The sequence below is a fragment of the Gastrolobium bilobum genome, unplaced genomic scaffold (genome assembly GCF_033153095.1).
Source record: "Gastrolobium bilobum isolate Gb01-03AN ecotype WA unplaced genomic scaffold, APGP_CSIRO_Gbil_v1 utg918, whole genome shotgun sequence".
In the NCBI taxonomy this organism is placed as follows: Eukaryota; Viridiplantae; Streptophyta; class Magnoliopsida; order Fabales; family Fabaceae; genus Gastrolobium; species Gastrolobium bilobum.
The window spans coordinates 316434-335872 of NW_026898111.1; the positions used below are offsets into that span (position 1 = coordinate 316434).

The window sequence follows — 19439 nt, forward strand, 5'->3', positions numbered from 1 at the left end:
TGGGATAAAAAAAATTGACATACTAAATTACTAAAATATTTTTATAATTATACAAATCTACTATGAAAAAAATTTATTTAAAATCTTTAAAGTAATAGGATTGGTGTTATTTTAACAAATAATAAATATTTATTTAAAATTTAAAATATGATATAAAATTAAATTAGTAAAGAAAATACAAATTATATATATATATATATGTGTGTGTGTGTGAAATTTTCATGTGATTTTATGAACATTGTTTCATGTTATGTTAATGAAAATTTATTTCATATGATCTTTGTGAATATTTTTTTTATCTTTTATATTTTAAATCAAGTCTTTAATAGGCTAATAGGTCAGTATAGATTCTAAATATTTTACATAGGCTTAAGCTATCAAAGTCATAGTCTAGTCTAACTTGGCTCATTTATACCCCTAGTCATAACATGTGAAGAACATTAACATAGAGAGACAACAAACTTTACAATTAAAAAGAAACATGGAACAATCTGCGACAAATGTCTAAAATCATTTAAATGACATTGGATCCACATAAATCATTTAATCAGTATTGAAATATTTTAAAAAATTTAAAAATACAAAAAAACAAAAGAAGTTGTTAATGAATATGTACAAGAAATTTTCATACTCCATATATATACATATATCTTCATTGATTTTTCTCTTTAACAATTTTCACTGATTAATCGCCAAAATTCTTATTCCTGTTGTGACATCAAATACAAATAACACCAAGAAACAATTCAATTCCGTTACCAATAGCAACTATAGCTCTACATTAAAATATATTTTTTTGGAAAAAGATAAATGTAAAACAGTACTCATTTTTTAAATGAAATAAAATCAATAAATACAACCATAAAAAAAAGTTGAAAATAAAAAAAAGGCATGAATTTCACTTATTTTAAAAACACCCAATAAACAATTATGGTTAGCAAAGACAAAGATTTTCTCTTGTACAAAGTTCAAAAATATAAATCAATTTTTTTTTCGAGCGTAAATATCCTTTTGGATCCCAAGCAAAGACAAAAAAGGTATTTACTCTATAATTTTATCTCCTTATATTAAACCAAGAGTAAATATCATTTTCGGTCCCCAACAAAAAACAAAGTCTCCACTTTAGTCTCTTACAAAATAAAATTAGTCGGTTAGTCCCTATAAAATTCAAAGTGGACTCACTTTAGTCTTTTCGAGAGACTAATGTGGCTCTTTTTTGAATTTGTGAGAGACCACAATTTTAACTAAGTGGATTTACTTTGAATTTCTTAAGGACTTGTAGACTAATTTTTTTTGTATGAATCTAAAATGAGGACTATATTTTTTTTGTTAGAAACCAAAAAAAAAGTATTTACTCTAGAACCAAAAAAATATACTATCTATTATTATCCGCTTTTAGAGCAGGAAAAAGAAGAGGGGAGAAAAATATACTTCCCACCAAAAAAAAATTATCACCCTTATAAATTACAATCGACTGCGTGACGGTATCCGGTTTTTTTGTGGGAAGGATACCGTCACATGAAAAGGAAGGAAAAAAGGTCTGTGTGATTTTTCTTTTTCTTGTTGTTCTTCGTCTGCGCTTGCGGTTTGAGTTCAAAGTCATAAGAAGACAAGGCACACGCTTGGGAATCCTCCACCGTCCACTAATCCCGAATTCCGACACGTGCAGATTATCGGTGCCTTACTTATTCGCCACGTGGCCTTTTCACAAAACTATCGTTTTTGGCCTCGAAGACAAGAGTGAAGAAGTGCGTGAGTGTTAACCAGAAGATATCAATCAGTAGAGAAGACAAGGGTTCTCATACTCTCTGTAAGAGGTTTCTTATGTCTTATTCTTACATTTTCAATTCATCAACTGTGGTGCACTGTGTCTCTTTCTTAATGAATCATAATCATAAGTCATAACATTTTTCTGGGCTTTCAGGGAAAATAATGGTCTAGTTTAATATTCACTCAATGATTATGTCTTGGTAGGTAGGTGGGCCGAGAAAGCCCAATTCAAAATATTAGTGTTTGTGTTTAACCAAAGGATCATAGGTTTCAAGTAAGCATTGAGTGAGGTTAGAGCTTAGTGTTGGTTGAGGATGATATATAATAGAGTTTAGAGCATTAGAGAACTCCCTTTTAGAGTTTACTGTTGATTGAGAATGATATATTTTAAAAAGGGTTGTGTCTTTTGGTAGTTATTTTTGTATCTCTCCTTTATTTTGGAGTTGTTAAGAGATTTCAACTTTATGTCTTGTTGGCAGTTTAAATGTGTTATTTTTTGATGGATTGGGACATTGTTGATACTTGTTAGATGTAAAATTGATATTCTTGTTGATAGAGGAGAAATCTTGTTACCTGTCCACAACATACTGACATAGTTTCCTTTATTGATATTTTAAATTGTTTGTAATCTTTAAATTTAAGGGAAATTCAACAATTCCCCTCTGGTTTACTCCAGAATCACTTATGCCCCTGTGGTTTTTTTCTTATCACATATGCCCCTGTGATTTGTAAAAGGGTATGTTTTTTATCACATATGCCCCTGTGGTTTCTTAGTTTTTACAAAGCACAGGGACATATGTGATCGAAAAAAAACCACAGGAACATAAGTGATTCTGGAGTAAACCATAGGGGCATTGGTGAACTTTTCCCTAAATTTAATTGTCAAGGTCACTAGTTCATTTACATTTTAGTTGGGCCATCTTGGTTATATTCAACAGAAGTATCTTTTTGGAAGACAAGAAATGTTTATTTTGATTCACATACTTTCATAACTGCAAGTGTAGAAAATCTTGGTTTCTACCTTTTCATCTCCAAAGGAGAGGAAAGGGTAATTAGTTAAGGCAAGAGGTATCACATTCTTTTATAAGGTGGTTGTGATGTTCTGATTGTCATCCCTACGTTTTATAATCCAAAACCTGTCATGTTTTGATCGTTCTTTATTCTAACTTCTGGTGCATGCACTAAGCTTCAAAATCTAGCCAATAACTTAATTTGGAACACCTTGTTCAGAATGTATTTCATTTTTTTCTATAAGGTCTGTTATCCTTACATTTTGGTTTTGTGGTGTTACTGTGCTATATAATTCAACATATCTGCTTGAATAGGTCCTGATATTCTACTTTCTCTTCTCTTTGACAGGGGAAGTGAAACCCTCTTCATGACGGAAATAAATATTGCAAGGTAAGCTTACACCAAACATAATAGTAAATTAACCTTAAAGGCTTGAAGCCATACCACTATTTTTGAAACTGCCCCTGCAACTTCCCTCTCCTTTGGTCCTCCCCTCAACCCCAGATAATGAAAGTTTGGATTTTTTATTCTATTTTTTATTTTTGCTTATAATGCTCTTGATGATGATATTAGCCATCTCTCAATAATTACTGAGAAAAATATTATTATTTCTATTTAAAATAGTAAGGTTTGCATTTAGTGATACTGTATACATGGGCTTCATTGTACATTATTGTTGCGTATGACATTGCGATTATTAATATTAATTATCATGATTCTTTCATAATTTGACTAGGTGTCGTCTCGAGACACAGGGATTATTCTTTTCCAATATTTCCAGAACAATAGGATGGGAAAACACTCAGAAACCTCCATATAATGTGGCTGCCCTGAGGTCAAAGTGGGACTTTCACAGATTGGCTTCTTCCTATCAAGCTTTTACTGCAGTATATCCAAGAAGGCCTTTTTTCTGTAGAACACATTCTATGCAGATTAGTTTAGAGGAATCCGCATCATTAAAATCTGGAGATAATTCTAGTGAGGCTGAGGATCCATCTACAGACTCACAAGCGGAGACTTCAGCACAACCACTTACCAGTGAACAGGTATGCTTTTTTGTCTGCTTCATAGTTGTCTTTTGGAAATCCCAGAACTGCCATTTGATCACAGATGTGTTCTTAACTTCTCATGCACCTGGAATTTTTCTCTTTTTCTTGGGCAGATGGTGCCATTTTTTTTAAAATTATTTTTATATGCCTTTCGAAGCATTGATATACCTTGTGAACTATAAAATGTCTTCACGATTTTAGAACTACTTACTACTTCTCTTCTTCTTTCTCTACTTTTGTCTCAGTTCTCTTTTCTGCAAGAATAAACCCCAAAGTGGTTCAGATGATGGTCTATTTGCACACCATTAGAGACCTAGGATTTAATTCCTGCTTTTATTGGGATTTTGTTTGTTTTTTCCTTGGCTTTGGGAGGGGACGTTTCTTGTACAATGTAAGGTTGACCGATCGTTGGTAATCTTAAAATAGAGAATTGATGCACCTTTATCATTCTCATGTTAGAAAGAGTCTGAACTCTGAATAATAAACAAACTCAGATTAAATTCCTTCCTTTACCGTTGTGTTATTTTCTTTATCCCTTTTTCCTTTTCTTTGCTTTGGGGTGTTTGTTTTGTGATGAGAGGTTAGCCTGTCTGTGTTTATCCTAAGACACTACCTTGCATTACAGTATTTTCAAAACAATAATTGATTCACCATTAACATACTCCTATCATGGCAATTCAGAACAATACATAGACCTGGGACGGATGTAAGGATAAAGGAAAGCTAGTAAAGGGAAACTGTTTCAGGTTCTGAACTGTATTTTAGGATAGATTGTTATTCTTCAAATGATATGGGTCTCTCGCATTTGTTGTTAGTTGGGTTATTAATTTCTAAAATAATAAAAATCAACCTGAAGAAATGGTTTCACCAAGTTCCAAAAGTTGAACACCTTTTTTATTTGCTGTTATTTTAAAGCCATTGCTATTATGGTTACTATTTGTATTTTTTTATACTTCTTTTGTTTGATTTTTTTGGTGAATGGGGAAAAGGGCTTCATGAATCTGTGACGCATAATGTATGCAATTGATATCCTGTTAAGTTATAATGTTCTGAGATTGAATTTAATATGGTGAACTTGCATGTTTAGTGCAGTATACTGAGAATACTTTATTGGGCTAAAAGTTTTTAAGATATGATTACTATGTTTTTAGCCAGAGTGGCAACACTTGTTCAAGATACCTCTTATTTTATTTTATTTTTTATGCAACTTGGATTAATAAATTTTACTTACATCTTCCATTTCAAATTTTTTAAACAGATAATGTCACTGCTTGCTGATACTGAAAGAGCAAAACTCACTAAGAAGCTTAGTGAAGCCAACCAGCAAAATCGGTTCCTCAAAAGACAGGTGTGTGCATTATATATCCTTGATATCTTCTGCGTTACCTTTAAATTTAAATCTCGGTGCAATTTTCTTTATGATAGCAGTGGTTCTTGTTTTGACTGTTTATGCTAATACCTTACTGGTCACAGTTGCATCACAATCTTGTATAAGAAATGGGCGAATGTTATTTGAGCCAAACTATAGATAGATCTTTGGAGAGATGTATCAGAAGTTGATTACACGGGATGGGTTTAGTCAAATGCAATCTGGATGTAGCATCTTTGTAAGTATGATGTCAATAGTTGCTAACTCGACAAGTATACCAGCACTACAAGTAATAAAGTAGTGAATAGAGTATCGTTCCAATTTCGCTTAAGTTGGATGGATCGAATAATATGAGAAGAAACTAGAAATAAAAACAAGAATGCTATCAAGAAAGGAGCATTTAGGGTTTCGATTTCCCCCAATCTTCACTTGTGTAACCTGACTTAGTTTCTAATTTGTAGAAAATCAGAATCCAAACATGTTTCCGTTTTTATTTCCTATTAATTAGGATTGATTAGGATTGATTGTGATTGATTAGAATTGATTGTGATTAGGATTGATTAGTCATCGCTTAGTCATTCTTAGCGATTCTTTCTTGTATAAATACTCACTCATGTAAATTATTCAAAATCATATATACAGAAACTTCTTTTCAATATGGTATCAAGAGCGGGTTCGTTCCTACCCTAATTCAAATCTGAAATGACCATCCAAACACTTCCATCACCGTCAAACACCTCATAAACACCTCCTTGAATCTGTCCAACACAGAAACCTAGTCTACTGACCTCCGATCAAGAAAGTAAGGTGACCATTCGACTCAGAAGGTCCGACAAGTCGACCGCCGCTGGACCCATCGCCGTCAACCGCCGCACGCGCCGCCACGCGCCGTCACACGTGCGGCCAGTTTCCGGCGCGTGAGCTCCACGCGCCGACTTCCCAACGTCTTTTTCCGCCGCGACTTGCACAGACCTTCTCGCCGACTTCTCCTCTTCCTGTTCCAGAGGTCAGATCAAAAATTTACAAAACTTGATTTTTCATCAACGGTCAACCCTTCTCTTTCTATTCATGGCTTCCTCAAAACACTCTTCCTCTTACTCTGATGGTGTCTTTCTTAGCAAGACTAAGTTTGAACAACTTCAGAGACTTTTGACTCAACCTCCTAAGGCCACTAGTCATGTGGTCCAGCAAGGTACAGCTTTCCATGTTGATAGTCAAAATCATTGGATCCTTGATTCTGGAGCCTCTGATCATATGACAGGTAATCTTGGCTTGTTTTGTTCATACACTCCATATTCTGAACCTTCTCGGGTCAAGATCGCCGATGGCAGTTTTTCCCAGATTGCGGGACACGGAACCATTAAACTTTCTGAGCTGATTACTTTGACATCAGTTCTTTATGTTCCTTCTCTGACTTGTAATCTCATTTCTATTAGCAAGCTCACCTCTGAGTTGCATTGCTTTGCTAAATTCTTTCCACATGGTTGTGTTTTTCAGGAACAGGACTCGAAGAGGATGATTGGCAGTGCTAGAGAGGATGGTGGACTTTACTACTTTGAGGAGGATGTGACTCATGAAGCTGTTTTCGTAGAAAAAAACTCTTTGTTTCCTTTTGATTCATGTAATGATGTTATGATGTGGCATCGTAGGCTAGGCCATCCAAATTTTATTTATCTTCAGAAGTTGTTGCCAAACTTATTTATTCATAAAAGTCCAAGTTTGTTTTCTTGTGATATTTGTCAACTTGCCAAGCATACTCGTGCTCATTATCCTTCTAAAGTTCACCATGACTCTTCCCCATTTTCCTTAATTCATAGTGACATATGGGGTCCAGCCCGTGTTAAAAATATTTCAGGTACTCGATGGTTCATTACCTTCATTGATGACCATTCTCGAGTCTGTTGGGTGTATCTTCTAAAGGATAAGTCTGATGCTGCATCCGTGTTTAAAAAATTTCATGTCATGGTTCAAACCCAATTCCAAGTTGCTATACAAATTCTTCGTACAGATAATGGCAAAGAGTATTTTAACTCTATTCTTGGAGAATATTTTTCCCAACATGGCATCCTTCACCAAAGCTCGTGTCCTGACACACCCCAACAAAACGGAGTTGCGGAAAGAAAAAACCGACATCTCCTTGAAGTTGCTCGGGCTCTTATGTTTACCACGAGTGTTCCTAAATATCTTTGGGGAGAGGCAGTTCTCACTGCCTCGTATCTGATAAATCAAATGCCATCTCGCATTCTGAAATTTCAGTCTCCTCTTTCTAGTCTTGTTCGTATCTTCCCTTCCTTCCGAGGTGTCTCCTCCTTACCTCTCAAGTTATTTGGTTGCGTTGCATTTGTCCATATTCCCTCCCATCAACGGTCTAAGCTTGATCCTAAGTCTCTCCAGTGTGTCTTTATTGGTTATTCTCCTACTCAACGTGGCTATAAATGTTATTCACCCTCTCTTCGTAAGGTCTTTGTCTCTATGGATGTCACTTTTTCTGAAAATGACCCTTTCTTCCCCTCGACTTCTCTTCAGGGGGAGATAGGAGTAGATGAAGATTAGTCATGGGAACCTACTGATGCCACGGTATTACCTCTAATTTTGGAAACAGGGGGAGCTACAGAATCCTCACCATCAGGAGCCTCCTCAAAATGGGGACAAGTTTATAGCAGGCGAAAGCCTCCTCCAAGTGTGAATAACCCAGAGCCTCTACACTGCCAGGATTCTGAACCATGTTCTAGTTCCAGCACCCCAATACTTGAGTGTCATGGTGAAAATGATCTACACTTGCCCATTGCTCTCAGAAAAGGTACTCGATCTTGTACTACTCATCCTATTTCTAATCATATTTCATATGGAAAGTTGTCCCCAGGGTTTCGTGCTTTCAATACTATGTTGGATAGTACAAAGATACCGAGAAATATACATGAGGCTCTCAATGATCAAAAATGGAGGGATGCTGTCTTTGAAGAAATGAATGCTTTAAAAAGAAATGGAACTTGGGAGATAGTGACCCTACCCAAAGGAAAACAGGCAGTAGGATGCAAATGGGTGTTTACAATAAAATTCAATGCAGATAATAGCATCAACAGATACAAGGCAAGATTGGTTGCAAAGGGTTTCACTCAGACTCATGGGATAGATTATCATGAGACTTTTGCTCCGGTTGCTAAAGTCAATACCATCCGAGTTCTCTTATCTCTTGCTGCCAATCTAGATTGGCCTCTGCAACAGTTAGATGTGAAGAATGCATTCCTAAATGGTGACTTACATGAAGAAGTCTATATGGATCCTCCACCTGGTTTTGAAAAGGGAAATGGATCAGTGTGTAAACTAAAAAAGTCTCTATATGGTTTGAAACAGTCTTCCAGAGAATGGTTCGACAAATTCAGACAAGCAGTCAAAAGAAGAGGCTTCATTCAAGCACAGACTGATCATACTCTCTTCCACAAACACTCTAAGGATGGTAAAATTGCTATTCTTATTGTATACGTAGATGATATAATTCTTACAGGTGATGATATTGAGGAATTGAACACCTTGAAGAAATTTCTAGCAGCTCAATTTGAACTCAAAGACCTTGGCACTCTCAAATATTTCCTTGGTATGGAAGTTGCTAGGAGCAAAACAGGCATCACTCTAACACAAAAAAAATATGTTCTAGATCTTTTGTTGGAAACAGGAATGTTAGGGTGTAAACCTGCTGAGACACCTGTGGAACCTAATACCAAGTTAGGTATTGAAGATGGGAATGAGGTGGATAAAGAACAATATCAGCGATTGGTTGGTAAACTAATCTACTTATCTCATACGCGTCCTGACATTGCCTTTGCGGTGAGTATGATTAGTCAATTCATGCACTCACCCAAGGAGAAGCATCTTAGTGCAGTCTATAGGGTGCTTAGATACCTCAAGAATACTCCAGGAAGAGGATTATTCTTTAAAAAGGGGTATAAAAGGACAATTGAAATCTACACTGATGCAGATTGGGCAGGCTCATCAGTAGACAGGAGATCTACCTCAGGCTATTGCACCTATGTGTGTGGAAATCTTGTTACTTGGAGAAGCAAAAAGCAAACAGTGGTTGCAAGAAGTAGTGCTGAAGCAGAATTTCGAGCTTTATCTCATGGAGTTTGTGAAGGAATCTGGTTGAGAAGACTTCTTCAAGAGTTGAAGATTTCATATTCCCTACCAATAAAACTATATTGTGACAACAAGGCAGCTGTTAGCATTGCTCAAAATCCTGTGCATCATGATCGAACAAAGCACGTGGAAGTTGATCGTCACTTCATCAAAGAAAAATTAGATGATGGAAGTGTGCGTTTGATATATGTTCCAACCAAAGAGCAAACGGCAGATATCCTTACCAAGGGCCTACACCGACCAGCATTCGAAGACTTGATTGGCAAGTTGGGAATGATCAATATTTACCTCCCAACTTGAGGGGGAGTGTAGAAAATCAGAATCCAAACATGTTTCCGTTTTTATTTCCTATTAATTAGGATTGATTATGATTGATTAGGATTGATTGTGATTGATTAGAATTGATTGTGATTAGGATTGATTAGTCATCGCTTAGTCATTCTTAGCGATTCTTTCTTGTATAAATACTCACTCATGTAAATTATTCAAAATCAATATATACAGAAACTTCTTTTCAATATAATTAATTTCCCTTTTAATATTGCCAATCAATTCATCTATATTAGTTAAAACCCAATGTCTTGGTTCCCTAACCCTTTACTCCATTCAAGAATCCTAATTTCTTGGTGTTTCTTAAAAGGGTTTAAGCATTAAGAATAAGCATTATCAAGATTGCACAATTCATATGTCTATTCCTTGAATCATACAAATTAATGATGAATTTACCATATCCAATTCAAATACCAACATCTCTATTGTCATACTTGAATCTTAAATCAATCCATAACAGAGACTCCTGGAAGCATTGCGCAAAAGAATATTCATTCAATATTAAAAGATTAACTCAAGAAACATCAAGATTCAATTGGATTCCATATAACCCTGACTACAAAAACAATTAGCTAAACATAGCGAGAACAAAAATAAAAGGAATCCTAAAGCCTTCCCCAAATTCCATCTCAAAGAGGTGCGTGGTGAATCTTCATGTATCCCAGCTTGACCGTGTCTTTTACGCATCTCCGGCTCTCCAAAGTATGAAAGTCAGAGCAATTGTGATCCAAATATACTTTTATCTCTTCCTTTGTGCTTCTTTTATAAGAGGGAGCCCTAATTTTGGACCATTTTTTTCTAATTTGGGCCTTTTCCCCATCGTCGGGTGCTTTAGTGCTCTGGAGCGCGCTAATACAGTAAGATTCCATGTTGTGCAGCGCATTAAAGCGTTCTTGAGCATGCTATTAGTGCACAAAACTAGTAGCCTCCTTGCATTCATTTGCTCACTCTAAGTTCTTCTGGATTAATCCTTGCTCCAATTCAACTCAATTCACCTACAGAAATAGCAAGAATTACTCATATTTGTAAGAGAGGTAAGGTTACGGTCTTCTAACCAAAATAACTCTATGTTCTCATGCTTTAGGCTAGATTTGAGAGCTAATTACCATGATAAATTTTGAGTTTATCATCAATAAAACAAGATAACTATTTTTGGTTATATTGCGGATAAAAAGAAATGGATCAACACAGAAACATGATAGAAGTGGGATGCATGGTATTTGGAAAATAAGTCCAAGTGGAAGGTAAGATGAATTTGATAATGTTATAGATGTATTATAAAACCATTCATATGTCTTTAACTAATAGCTTAAGCTTTGGGATAGTTGGTTCGGGATATGCTATCTGAGAATTAGTAGTCTGATATTCTTTTTCCCCATTAGGCAATCAAAGGGCAATTGTAGTATATCTTGTTAAGAATTGCTTGAGCCTTCTAATTTTTCAACTTTTTGTATTCTCTTTTCTTTACTTTTGGGATCAGGGCTCCTGGGCAGGGGGTGGGGATGGGTTTTATTACTGAACTCACAAGTTATGCTGATTTATGATTATATGCTGAACCATTTTTGGGGCAAAGTGTTTTTCTAGTAATTTGAGGTGTAGTCAGAAGATAGAATGAAGATGTATAATGGCAAAGGCCATTGCACTAAGATCTTGTGCTGGCCTCTTTTTCTCTACAGTTGCATATAAAGGAGGATGCATTGGTAAAATTTAAAAGTGAACTTGCTGTTATGGAGCTTGAAGTTCAGGTTAGAATTTATTGCCACCTTCTGAAGTTTTATGCTGTTTTTATGTTGCCAATATTTCTGTGTTTGATACTTGCTGACCAACACGGACTTGCAGTTTTCGTGCTTTATAAGTGAATGAGCCCCAGGACTAGGAATTAATAATTTTTCCATAATACTTTTTATGTTATGCCTATATCTTAATAACCTTTATGTTATTGTTTTGGGAATCAAATCATCAATTTTTGTGTGGTTATTTATCTCTTTTACTCCTCTTTTGCACAGAAGATTCACCTCATGAATACTATCCACTCAGTGTTTTTGCTGTAGTGCTCTATTCTTTTGTTGTTAGAAGTCACGAGATACAATCTTTTAGCATTTCAATTGTTCAATGTTCATGAATATATTATTAAGCTTGTTATTAGTTAAACACAGTTTGTGAGTAAACATGAAACTGGGAGAAGAATACTAATTTAAAATTTTGTTATAGCTTTTATAATAACTAATAGCTACAAATCAACATCAATACCACCTTTATCCCAAACTAATAATTACAAATATAAAATAAAATTTGGTGTCCTAGAATATAAAGATACTAATTGTTAATTATATGATTAAACAATTAAATTAATCTGATGGAACTTTTAATAGTAAAAGCTATATTATACTAATAAGATGATAATGAGAAAAAGAATGTTATCTAACCAATTAAGGGCAGTTTAATTCTCTGCCCAATCAATTATTAAGCTCTCCAAACATGTATTTTTGTTAATGTTAGTATGCATGGCACTAGTTTGCCTCACTGGAATTCATTTGTTGCACTATTGAATTGTTCAGACTTCAAAGCTGCTGAGAATCATATGCAGTGCTATGATATTGTTTACTTTGGGTGCAGGCTTTGGCCAGACTAGCAGAAGAAATAGCTCAATGTGGTATTCCAGAAGGTTCAAGGAAGATCAATGGAAAGTACATTCATTCCCACCTTGTTGCTAGATTAGAAGGTATACTGGTATTTTCCCTTATTACTCAACAAGTCTACTTCTGGACAACGGTGTTGATTTTTGTGTGGAATAAGCTAATAGAACTTAATGGCAATGTCTTTTCTTACCAACTTTGCCTCTTTTGTGTCCTATAAATGCATTATATTTGCCTACATAGCTGTACATGAAAAATTGAACGAACAAATAAAGGATGTTGATGCGGCCCAATCGAAGGAGGTTTCTGTGTTTTGGTTTGGCATGGCTGAGGTAAGCACATCCAACAGTAGGCTTCCAAATATGCAGTGGGGATTTGGTTTGAAACTAAAAATCATTGGAACTGTGTTTTGCTTAAATTAATGTCTATTTGTATGTGCTCTCAAAAATTAATATATAGCTTTTTATAGCCAGTGTTAAGAGCCCGTTTGAATGGGCTTTTTTTTCTTCAAAAGTTGCTTTTTTTAAGAAAAAAAAAGCACTTCTCGAAAAAAGTCTGTTTGGATGCCTGCTTTTTAAAAAGCAGAAGTCATAAAAAAAACCAAAAATTTACTTTTTTCGGAGGCTAAAAATTTTAGCTTTTAAAAAAAGCAGAAGTCAAAAGCCAAATATTTTTTTCAAAAATCAAATATTTTAAAAAAAATCTAAATAGCTGTAACTTTTATAGAAAGTACTTTTAAAATAAGGAAGTGATAAAAAGGACTTTCTTGAAAAGGCAATACAAACGAGCCCTAAGAACGCAATAGAATCAGTTATCTGCTACAACTAACTTGAATCATTGAAAGTTCTCTGTTCCTTCTTCCTCCCATGCTATTCCCACTAAAAGTTCAGGTTTATGGAGACACATACAAGTTTAAAAAAAACTACTCCCTATTAAACCCTGACTAGCAGGAGTGGAGTGAGGGCAACCTTTATAAGTAACCTTATTCTTGCATATTTGAAAAGTGACTGTTTCTTAGATTCAAACAGCTGACCTTTCAGTCACTCCAGGCTTACCCTTTTAGGTACATTCAAGTTTCTTTGACTATATTATCAAGCTATTTCGGTAGTGAGTTTTGATTTCTTTATAAAATGTGTCCCAAATAACATCAATGAGTACATTAATGTATACAAATTTGTTTTTCAGCACTAAGCATTGGCTTCAAATGTTCAGAATATATAAATTCTTCTGTGAAGTCTTTGCAACATTGTGTTATGGGGTGGTTTCAGAAATTTAATGTGTGTGCTAATGCCTAAGTTTCCTGTTTGAACTTGTGTTTCCATCAGAGCGTGCAAGTTATGGGCACCTTTGATGGTTGGAGCCAAGGGGAGCACCTTTCACCTGAATATACTGGTTCTTACACAAGGTTCTCAACAACATTGATGCTTAGGCCAGGAAGGTACCATTTTTGTCAACTCGCTAAAGCTTTTAAATTGAGCTTATAACCTAGAGTCATCTTTTAACCCAAAAACAAAAAACATTATGTAGGTATGAAATCAAATTCTTAGTAGATGGTGAATGGCAGCTATCACCAGAGTTCCCCATTATTGGTGAAGGGTTAACGAAAAATAACTTGTTAGTGGTTGAGTGAGTGATCTGTCTTTTCAATCCTGACCACTCTTATATGTAGTTATTTTCTCAAATTTATTTAAATTTTCTTTTTGATTTGGCTATAGGCAACTTTATCCTAAGTTTCTTTCTTATTCCGCAATTATAATGTTTCATTTCTGGCACAATGTTTTTTTTTAAAAAAACCTAACAAGCCAGTCTCTTCCGCTAACACAGTTACTTATTATGGAATGCTATGTGGACATGAGTACATAAATAGCATGTTTAACCTTTTTTTTTTTTTTTTAAATAATGGCTGACAAATTTGGTAATTCTTCTTAAGATTTGAGGCAAAAATGAAACAATATATAGTCAATGGATAAAAAGGAAATTTAAGTAAATTTAAGGGACAAAAGAATAAAACTTCACCAATATTTATATGCGTTTTTTTACCAAAAAAATAAATATATATACATATTTTTTAATTTCTCCATTTGTGCATTAAATGAAATTATGCTTAGATTTATCAGTAAAAAAATTGCACTAAATTACCAAATAACTATATCATTCTAAACTTTTAAAAAAACACAAGAAGTTAGTTCCCATAACTAATTCAAAAAAGAAAAAGAAAATCTTAACATAGTAGTTAATTGTGCCGCAATAGTGCCGCAAGCCGCGCTGTATGAGCGTTGAGGTGCCTCTCCGCAAGAAATTGCGACGCGCCGCACCGGAACGCCATAGCGGCCATTGTGATCGCATTTGCGGTCAAATTACGGCTATATTGCTGTTATAAGGCAAAATATCAATTTTGTCCTAAATTTAAATGTGTAACGTAATTAAGAGTTTTTTAGTCTATCCGCGTCTTTCTCTCTGTAATTTCTGCTATCTCTGCCTATAAAAAATGTTTCTTTTTGTTATTATTTTTGTCATATATCTATTCTGCTATTTTCGCAACCGCAACTCGTTATAATAATATAGTATTTTTTGGGGTTGGCCACGACATGCCGCAATCCGCATTTGATAACTGTGAATCTTAACGTGCCAATTGTAGATTTATTTTTTCACGAGATACCATATTAGTAAATTCTCTTAACTTTGTTTTTTTTTTAAAGTTCAGGAATTAAAAGTATGTACAAGATTTTTGTTTTGTTTACTAGACACTACTCTACAAATGGAAGAAGACACACCAGCATGTCCATAATGTAAAATATTAGGAGTGTTCATCAATTGATCCAAATTGATTTAAATCATTGTGACTGAACTGAATTAACCAAAAATTGAAAAAAAATCTCGCATATTATAATTGGATTGGATCGGTTTTCGGTTTGGTTAGTGAAAATTGATCTAATCTAAATTGATATATTTATTATTTTTGAAAGATGGTTACTTGAAATTTTGTTGTTTTGTAGACTTGGAATCTTATATATTATTAGTAGTAAATTGTTTTGTTTTAATTTTTTATTGTCTATTAATCTATTTTAACTCTTTATGAATTTTAAGACTTGTTTTAGTTTGAAGACTTGAATTTTTCAATAATTTTTTATTTTGATATAGTTAGTGATTTGTATGACTGAAATTTTAAACTTTTCGAAAAATCAAAAACCGATCTAATCCAAATCAAATAAAATTGAATTGGATTTTAAAAAAATAATCCAAACAAATAGAATAAGATAAGATGCTTCAAAATCGATCCAATACGGATCACAAATACCTCTATAAAATATTACTATAGGGCACGTCACGCTATCAGCAGCTGGTTCTTTTCAAATGGTAAAACTTGATTTGCCGTGAACATAAGAACTGCATCACTTAATCAAAGGGTTTTTCTATTATAAATGACAACATCAGATGGTTAGCGTAGTGATGTAGCCATGCAATTATGTGTATTTAATGAAGGGTTTTATAAGAGTTATATTGTAGGAAAAGTGATTGTGTAATGTTATAGAAATTCGTTTTGCGTGCCTTAATTTTTTATTTATTTTTTTGTTTTAAAAAGTGTGGGCCCCACAAAATGTTGTGAGTGTAGGAAAGTTTGTTGTGTTATGTTAAAGGATAAAATGAAAACCCTTTAATGAATATCTTTTATTTCAATCATATAATTGAAAAAAAGGGTTTTGTTGTTGTTGTAGTACAAATAAATAATTAAAATTGCAGACAACCTCAAGAAGTTTGCTGTGTAAATGCATATTGTGTACCTTTTAAGTAACTTGTATTTGGACGGGTCAAATACAATTGAAATAATTGTAACAATTGAAATTGTTTATAGTTTTTTTTTAAAACTGTAAACGATCATCATGCATTGCTATTGGATGACACTCAATTTCTCACGCATCTCTAAAAAGAGAAACAGAAAATAACACCAAATAAAGAAGTAATATATTTGTGTATGCTAACGTAGGACTGAGAGTGAGAGGCTGAGTAACTCAGATGTAATGGGCTAGTTGTTACCATCTTCTCCTCAACCTCAAAAGTCAAAAGAAACAACATAAATTTGGGAACATTTAGGAGCTAGATGCCAACCTTGACAAATATATCTATGAATCGAAATAAAGAAAGAACTAGGGAGGTTATATCTCTTTTATCCTACCCTCTTTTATAATAATTTTTATTGTGAGTAGATCAAAATTAAATCAACGTAACTATTGATTTGATTTTGATCCAACGATAATAATTGTGATTGTAACGAAAAATAAGTTATAAATATAAATTTAAAAAAATAAACAAAAACTTTCGTCCACTCGTTCACTGCATGATGGAAACTTGCCTTTTCCATGCAGCAACACTTCAAAATGAACTCTACCCCAAATGAATACCACACCGTTATTCACCTTGTATTTCATTAACGCATTAAATTTTCCATTTACTTTTTTTAAAATAAAAATAATTTTTTTTTCCATCTAACGCATTAAATATTGTCCAAATATATACATAAATATATTTATGAGCGAACCAAAATGAGGCAGAATAAAGGGTGTTTCTTATTTTATATTATTTTTAAAAAAAAATTGGACAAACCAAAATTACAAAAGACTTGAAAAAAAATTGAATATATAAGCAGAAGCACTCAGTGCAGGTTCATTACAGTTTCATTTTCTGAGTGGTATTCTTCCTCTGATTTCTGGTTGATGCATTTTTATTCTTCAATTCTCTTAACTGTGCCTTGAATGTTGCGTATATCTCTTCCTTTGATGCTCTTCCTCTTTGCTTTAGCGCGTGGCACTACCCTTCACACACCATCTCCTTCTTCCTTTGGATCCTCCAAAGCTGCTTGGTACTATCGCTGCCTCGGTCTCGACCCTTAACCTCGTTACCCAGTTCGTTTTCTTCTACAAATTTTCAATCTTTGGGGTTTGATTTCATCTGGGTTTGTGCTAAATTTCAAAAGAGAAGGCCACAAGATGGTGAAGAAGAGCGCTTTGGAGAAGATGGTGCTGCAGAAGAACAAGAACAAGGGAAACAACAACAACAACGAGGATCAGAAAACGAGGAGCAACAGGTTCTTGGTCAACATCAACATCCTAGGGAGTGCGGGTCCCATAAGGTTTGTGGTCAATGAGAAAGACCTTGTTTCTGGGGTCATTGACACTGCTCTTAAATCCTATGCTCGTGAAGGGAGGCTTCCTGTTCTTGGGTCTGATGCCAACAATTTCTTTCTTTACTGTGCAAATGCTGGATTTGATGGTATGTATCGTTGCTTATCCTTTTGGAAAATTGTTTTTTCCTTTTTCATTTGGTGCATGAAAGTCACACTCTTTTAGTCTTTTTTTGCCACTTTGCGTGTTTGATCCAAAAGGCCATTTCTAATATGGGAAATCATTTTTTATGCTACATGAGAACAATTATGTGTAGCCGATAAAAAGAGAAAAAAAAAGGGGATGAAATTCACTTTGATTTTATGTGTATAGAAATTTGGCTTCTATCGAAAAATGAGATAAATATAACTCTTCTAATATATATGTTAATTGTGTTCTATCTTCTTCCTATGATGTTTGCATATCCCATCTCAAGTTGTCGTTTGTTTTTCATTGGCAAATGTTTTAAGGGAAAAGTATTTCTGTGGTTGTGAGCCATAACATAACAGACCTCGGATCCTGATAATTTTTTTATTTTATAAAAAATTTGGTGCATCCTTTTTTTTTGGTCTCTAAGTCAGACATGCGGCTGATGCAGAAAAGTAATGTCATGTTTAATCATATGTCTTTTCTTTTCTCATGTTTATGTGTTGGTACACTTGCACTCTATTTTCACCATGTTATTGGGGGTTGTTGTTTCCCAATGAAAAACAAAAATTAAAATTGATTACTACACTATTGTATGGACTATGGATAGCTTTTCATTTTGGACTTTAGTGATTGAATAACTATATACATGTCATGTGCCATGCATTGATAGAATAGTAGAGCACATTTTAAAGTTTGGTTCTCTGTGGTTATAAGCCAAAGGGTTATTCTTTTTGGTGGAACTTCTTTGACAGCTCTGAATCCATTGGAACCCATAGGATCTTATGGGGTGAGGAATTTTGTGCTGTGCAAAAAGCAGGTGTACTCATCAAAGACAGCACCAGAATCGGAGCTTATTTCTCGAAAAAGCAGTGGTGGCTGGAAGGCATGGTTAAACAAATCCTTTAGTTTTAAAATATTATCCCAGTGAGATATATCTTTTTTCATGTGAATGTGTTCTAAAAGTCCTTTTGTATTCTTGGATTGTGCTCTATAGTCACTCTTAAGATTGTGGCAATTGTGCTAGTAGTTCTTGTGTTTTGTGCAAGCTCCCAAGGACAATTTGACATTGAAAAATTGTGTGTTCTTCAATCTTCATTACTAATAAAAAAAATATGCTTGTTATTTAGAAATTTATATCATGGGTTTCTTCACCTGCAACCCGTACTGATATTGTATTTGATTTCAACTTTGATTGGTTATAGCTATTATAAACAAATTAGTCAAGTTTGGAATCCAGGGAAACCTATTAGGGGGAATAGGATTCTATTCATTGAAGGTTGACTGTTTAAAGAAAGGTTAAGAATTAAAGAAATTTTCTGGATAAAGATAGTCGTCAGAGAATTATTAAAAGGTTTTGAGTCTCTACTAATATTAATTGATTATGATATAGAACTATAGGAGGATTCATCTCTTAATAGGTTTGACCATTTGAGGTGTAGGAGAAAGATTGTGTTGAAGAAAATTACTTGTATATATTAAAAAAAAATGCTAGTATTGATGTTCTTTTTTAAAATGTTTTTACTATTTGGTAAAACTTCATAGAGATTGGGTTCAAATTATTTAAGAGGCTTAGTATAAAGTTTTAATAAATAATAGAAGCAATATTAAAAAAAATGTCAAACAACATATTTCTAACATTATTATGTTATATTGGAAAAAATTACTCTTATACAACATGAGAGATCTTTTTTCCTACTCTCATGTAACATGAGAGAACAATTCTCCCATTATTTTTATTTTATTTTATTTTTATATATAAATGGCAAGGCCATCACATCACATGTGTCTATAACATAAAAAATCTTCTTTGCTATTGCATGGGATTAGATGA

The 19439-nt window shown here is 34.0% G+C and overlaps 2 protein-coding genes across 4 annotated transcripts; both read left to right on the forward strand.

The window, feature by feature from the left end:
• The first annotated feature begins 1505 nt into the window (after positions 1-1505).
• LOC133312941 (protein PTST, chloroplastic) lies at positions 1506-14091 on the forward strand. Of its 2 annotated transcripts, none has more exons than XM_061514230.1 (9): positions 1506-1810; positions 3130-3171; positions 3518-3827; positions 5089-5178; positions 11340-11408; positions 12280-12385; positions 12543-12631; positions 13625-13737; positions 13827-14090. In XM_061514230.1, the coding sequence occupies exons 2-9, from the start codon at positions 3149-3151 to the stop codon at positions 13927-13929; spliced, it is 903 nt and encodes a 300-aa protein (XP_061370214.1). In that variant the 5' UTR covers positions 1506-1810; positions 3130-3148; the 3' UTR covers positions 13930-14090. The 2 variants fall into 2 exon arrangements, with proteins under 2 accessions (XP_061370214.1, XP_061370215.1); XM_061514231.1 differs by having other exon boundaries at positions 1654-1817; positions 13827-14091.
• A 2898-nt stretch (positions 14092-16989) lies between these two features.
• Positions 16990-18687, forward strand: LOC133312955 (uncharacterized protein At4g22758-like). 2 transcript variants are annotated; one of them, XM_061514252.1, is made up of 2 exons: positions 16990-17567; positions 18361-18687. In XM_061514252.1, exons 1-2 carry the CDS (start codon positions 17285-17287, stop codon positions 18534-18536), a joined length of 459 nt encoding a protein of 152 aa, XP_061370236.1. In that variant the 5' UTR covers positions 16990-17284; the 3' UTR covers positions 18537-18687. The 2 variants fall into 2 exon arrangements, with proteins under 2 accessions (XP_061370236.1, XP_061370237.1); XM_061514253.1 differs by having other exon boundaries at positions 18426-18687.
• Positions 18688-19439: the final 752 nt, after the last annotated feature.

What these genes read in the sequence shown, in the direction of transcription:
- LOC133312941 (XM_061514230.1), top strand. Translation starts at nt 3,149, where the DNA reads ATGACGGAAATAAATATTGCAAG. An exon ending in ACGGAAATAAATATTGCAAG is followed by an intron (nt 3,172 to 3,517) that starts GTAAGCTTACAC and finishes TAATTTGACTAG; the next exon opens with GTGTCGTCTCGAGACACAGG. An exon ending in AACCACTTACCAGTGAACAG is followed by an intron (nt 3,828 to 5,088) that starts GTATGCTTTTTT and finishes TTTTTTAAACAG; the next exon opens with ATAATGTCACTGCTTGCTGA.
- LOC133312955 (XM_061514252.1), top strand. Translation starts at nt 17,285, where the DNA reads ATGGTGAAGAAGAGCGCTTTGGAGAAGATGGTGCTGCAGAAGAACAAG. An exon ending in TGCAAATGCTGGATTTGATG is followed by an intron (nt 17,568 to 18,360) that starts GTATGTATCGTT and finishes CTTCTTTGACAG; the next exon opens with CTCTGAATCCATTGGAACCC.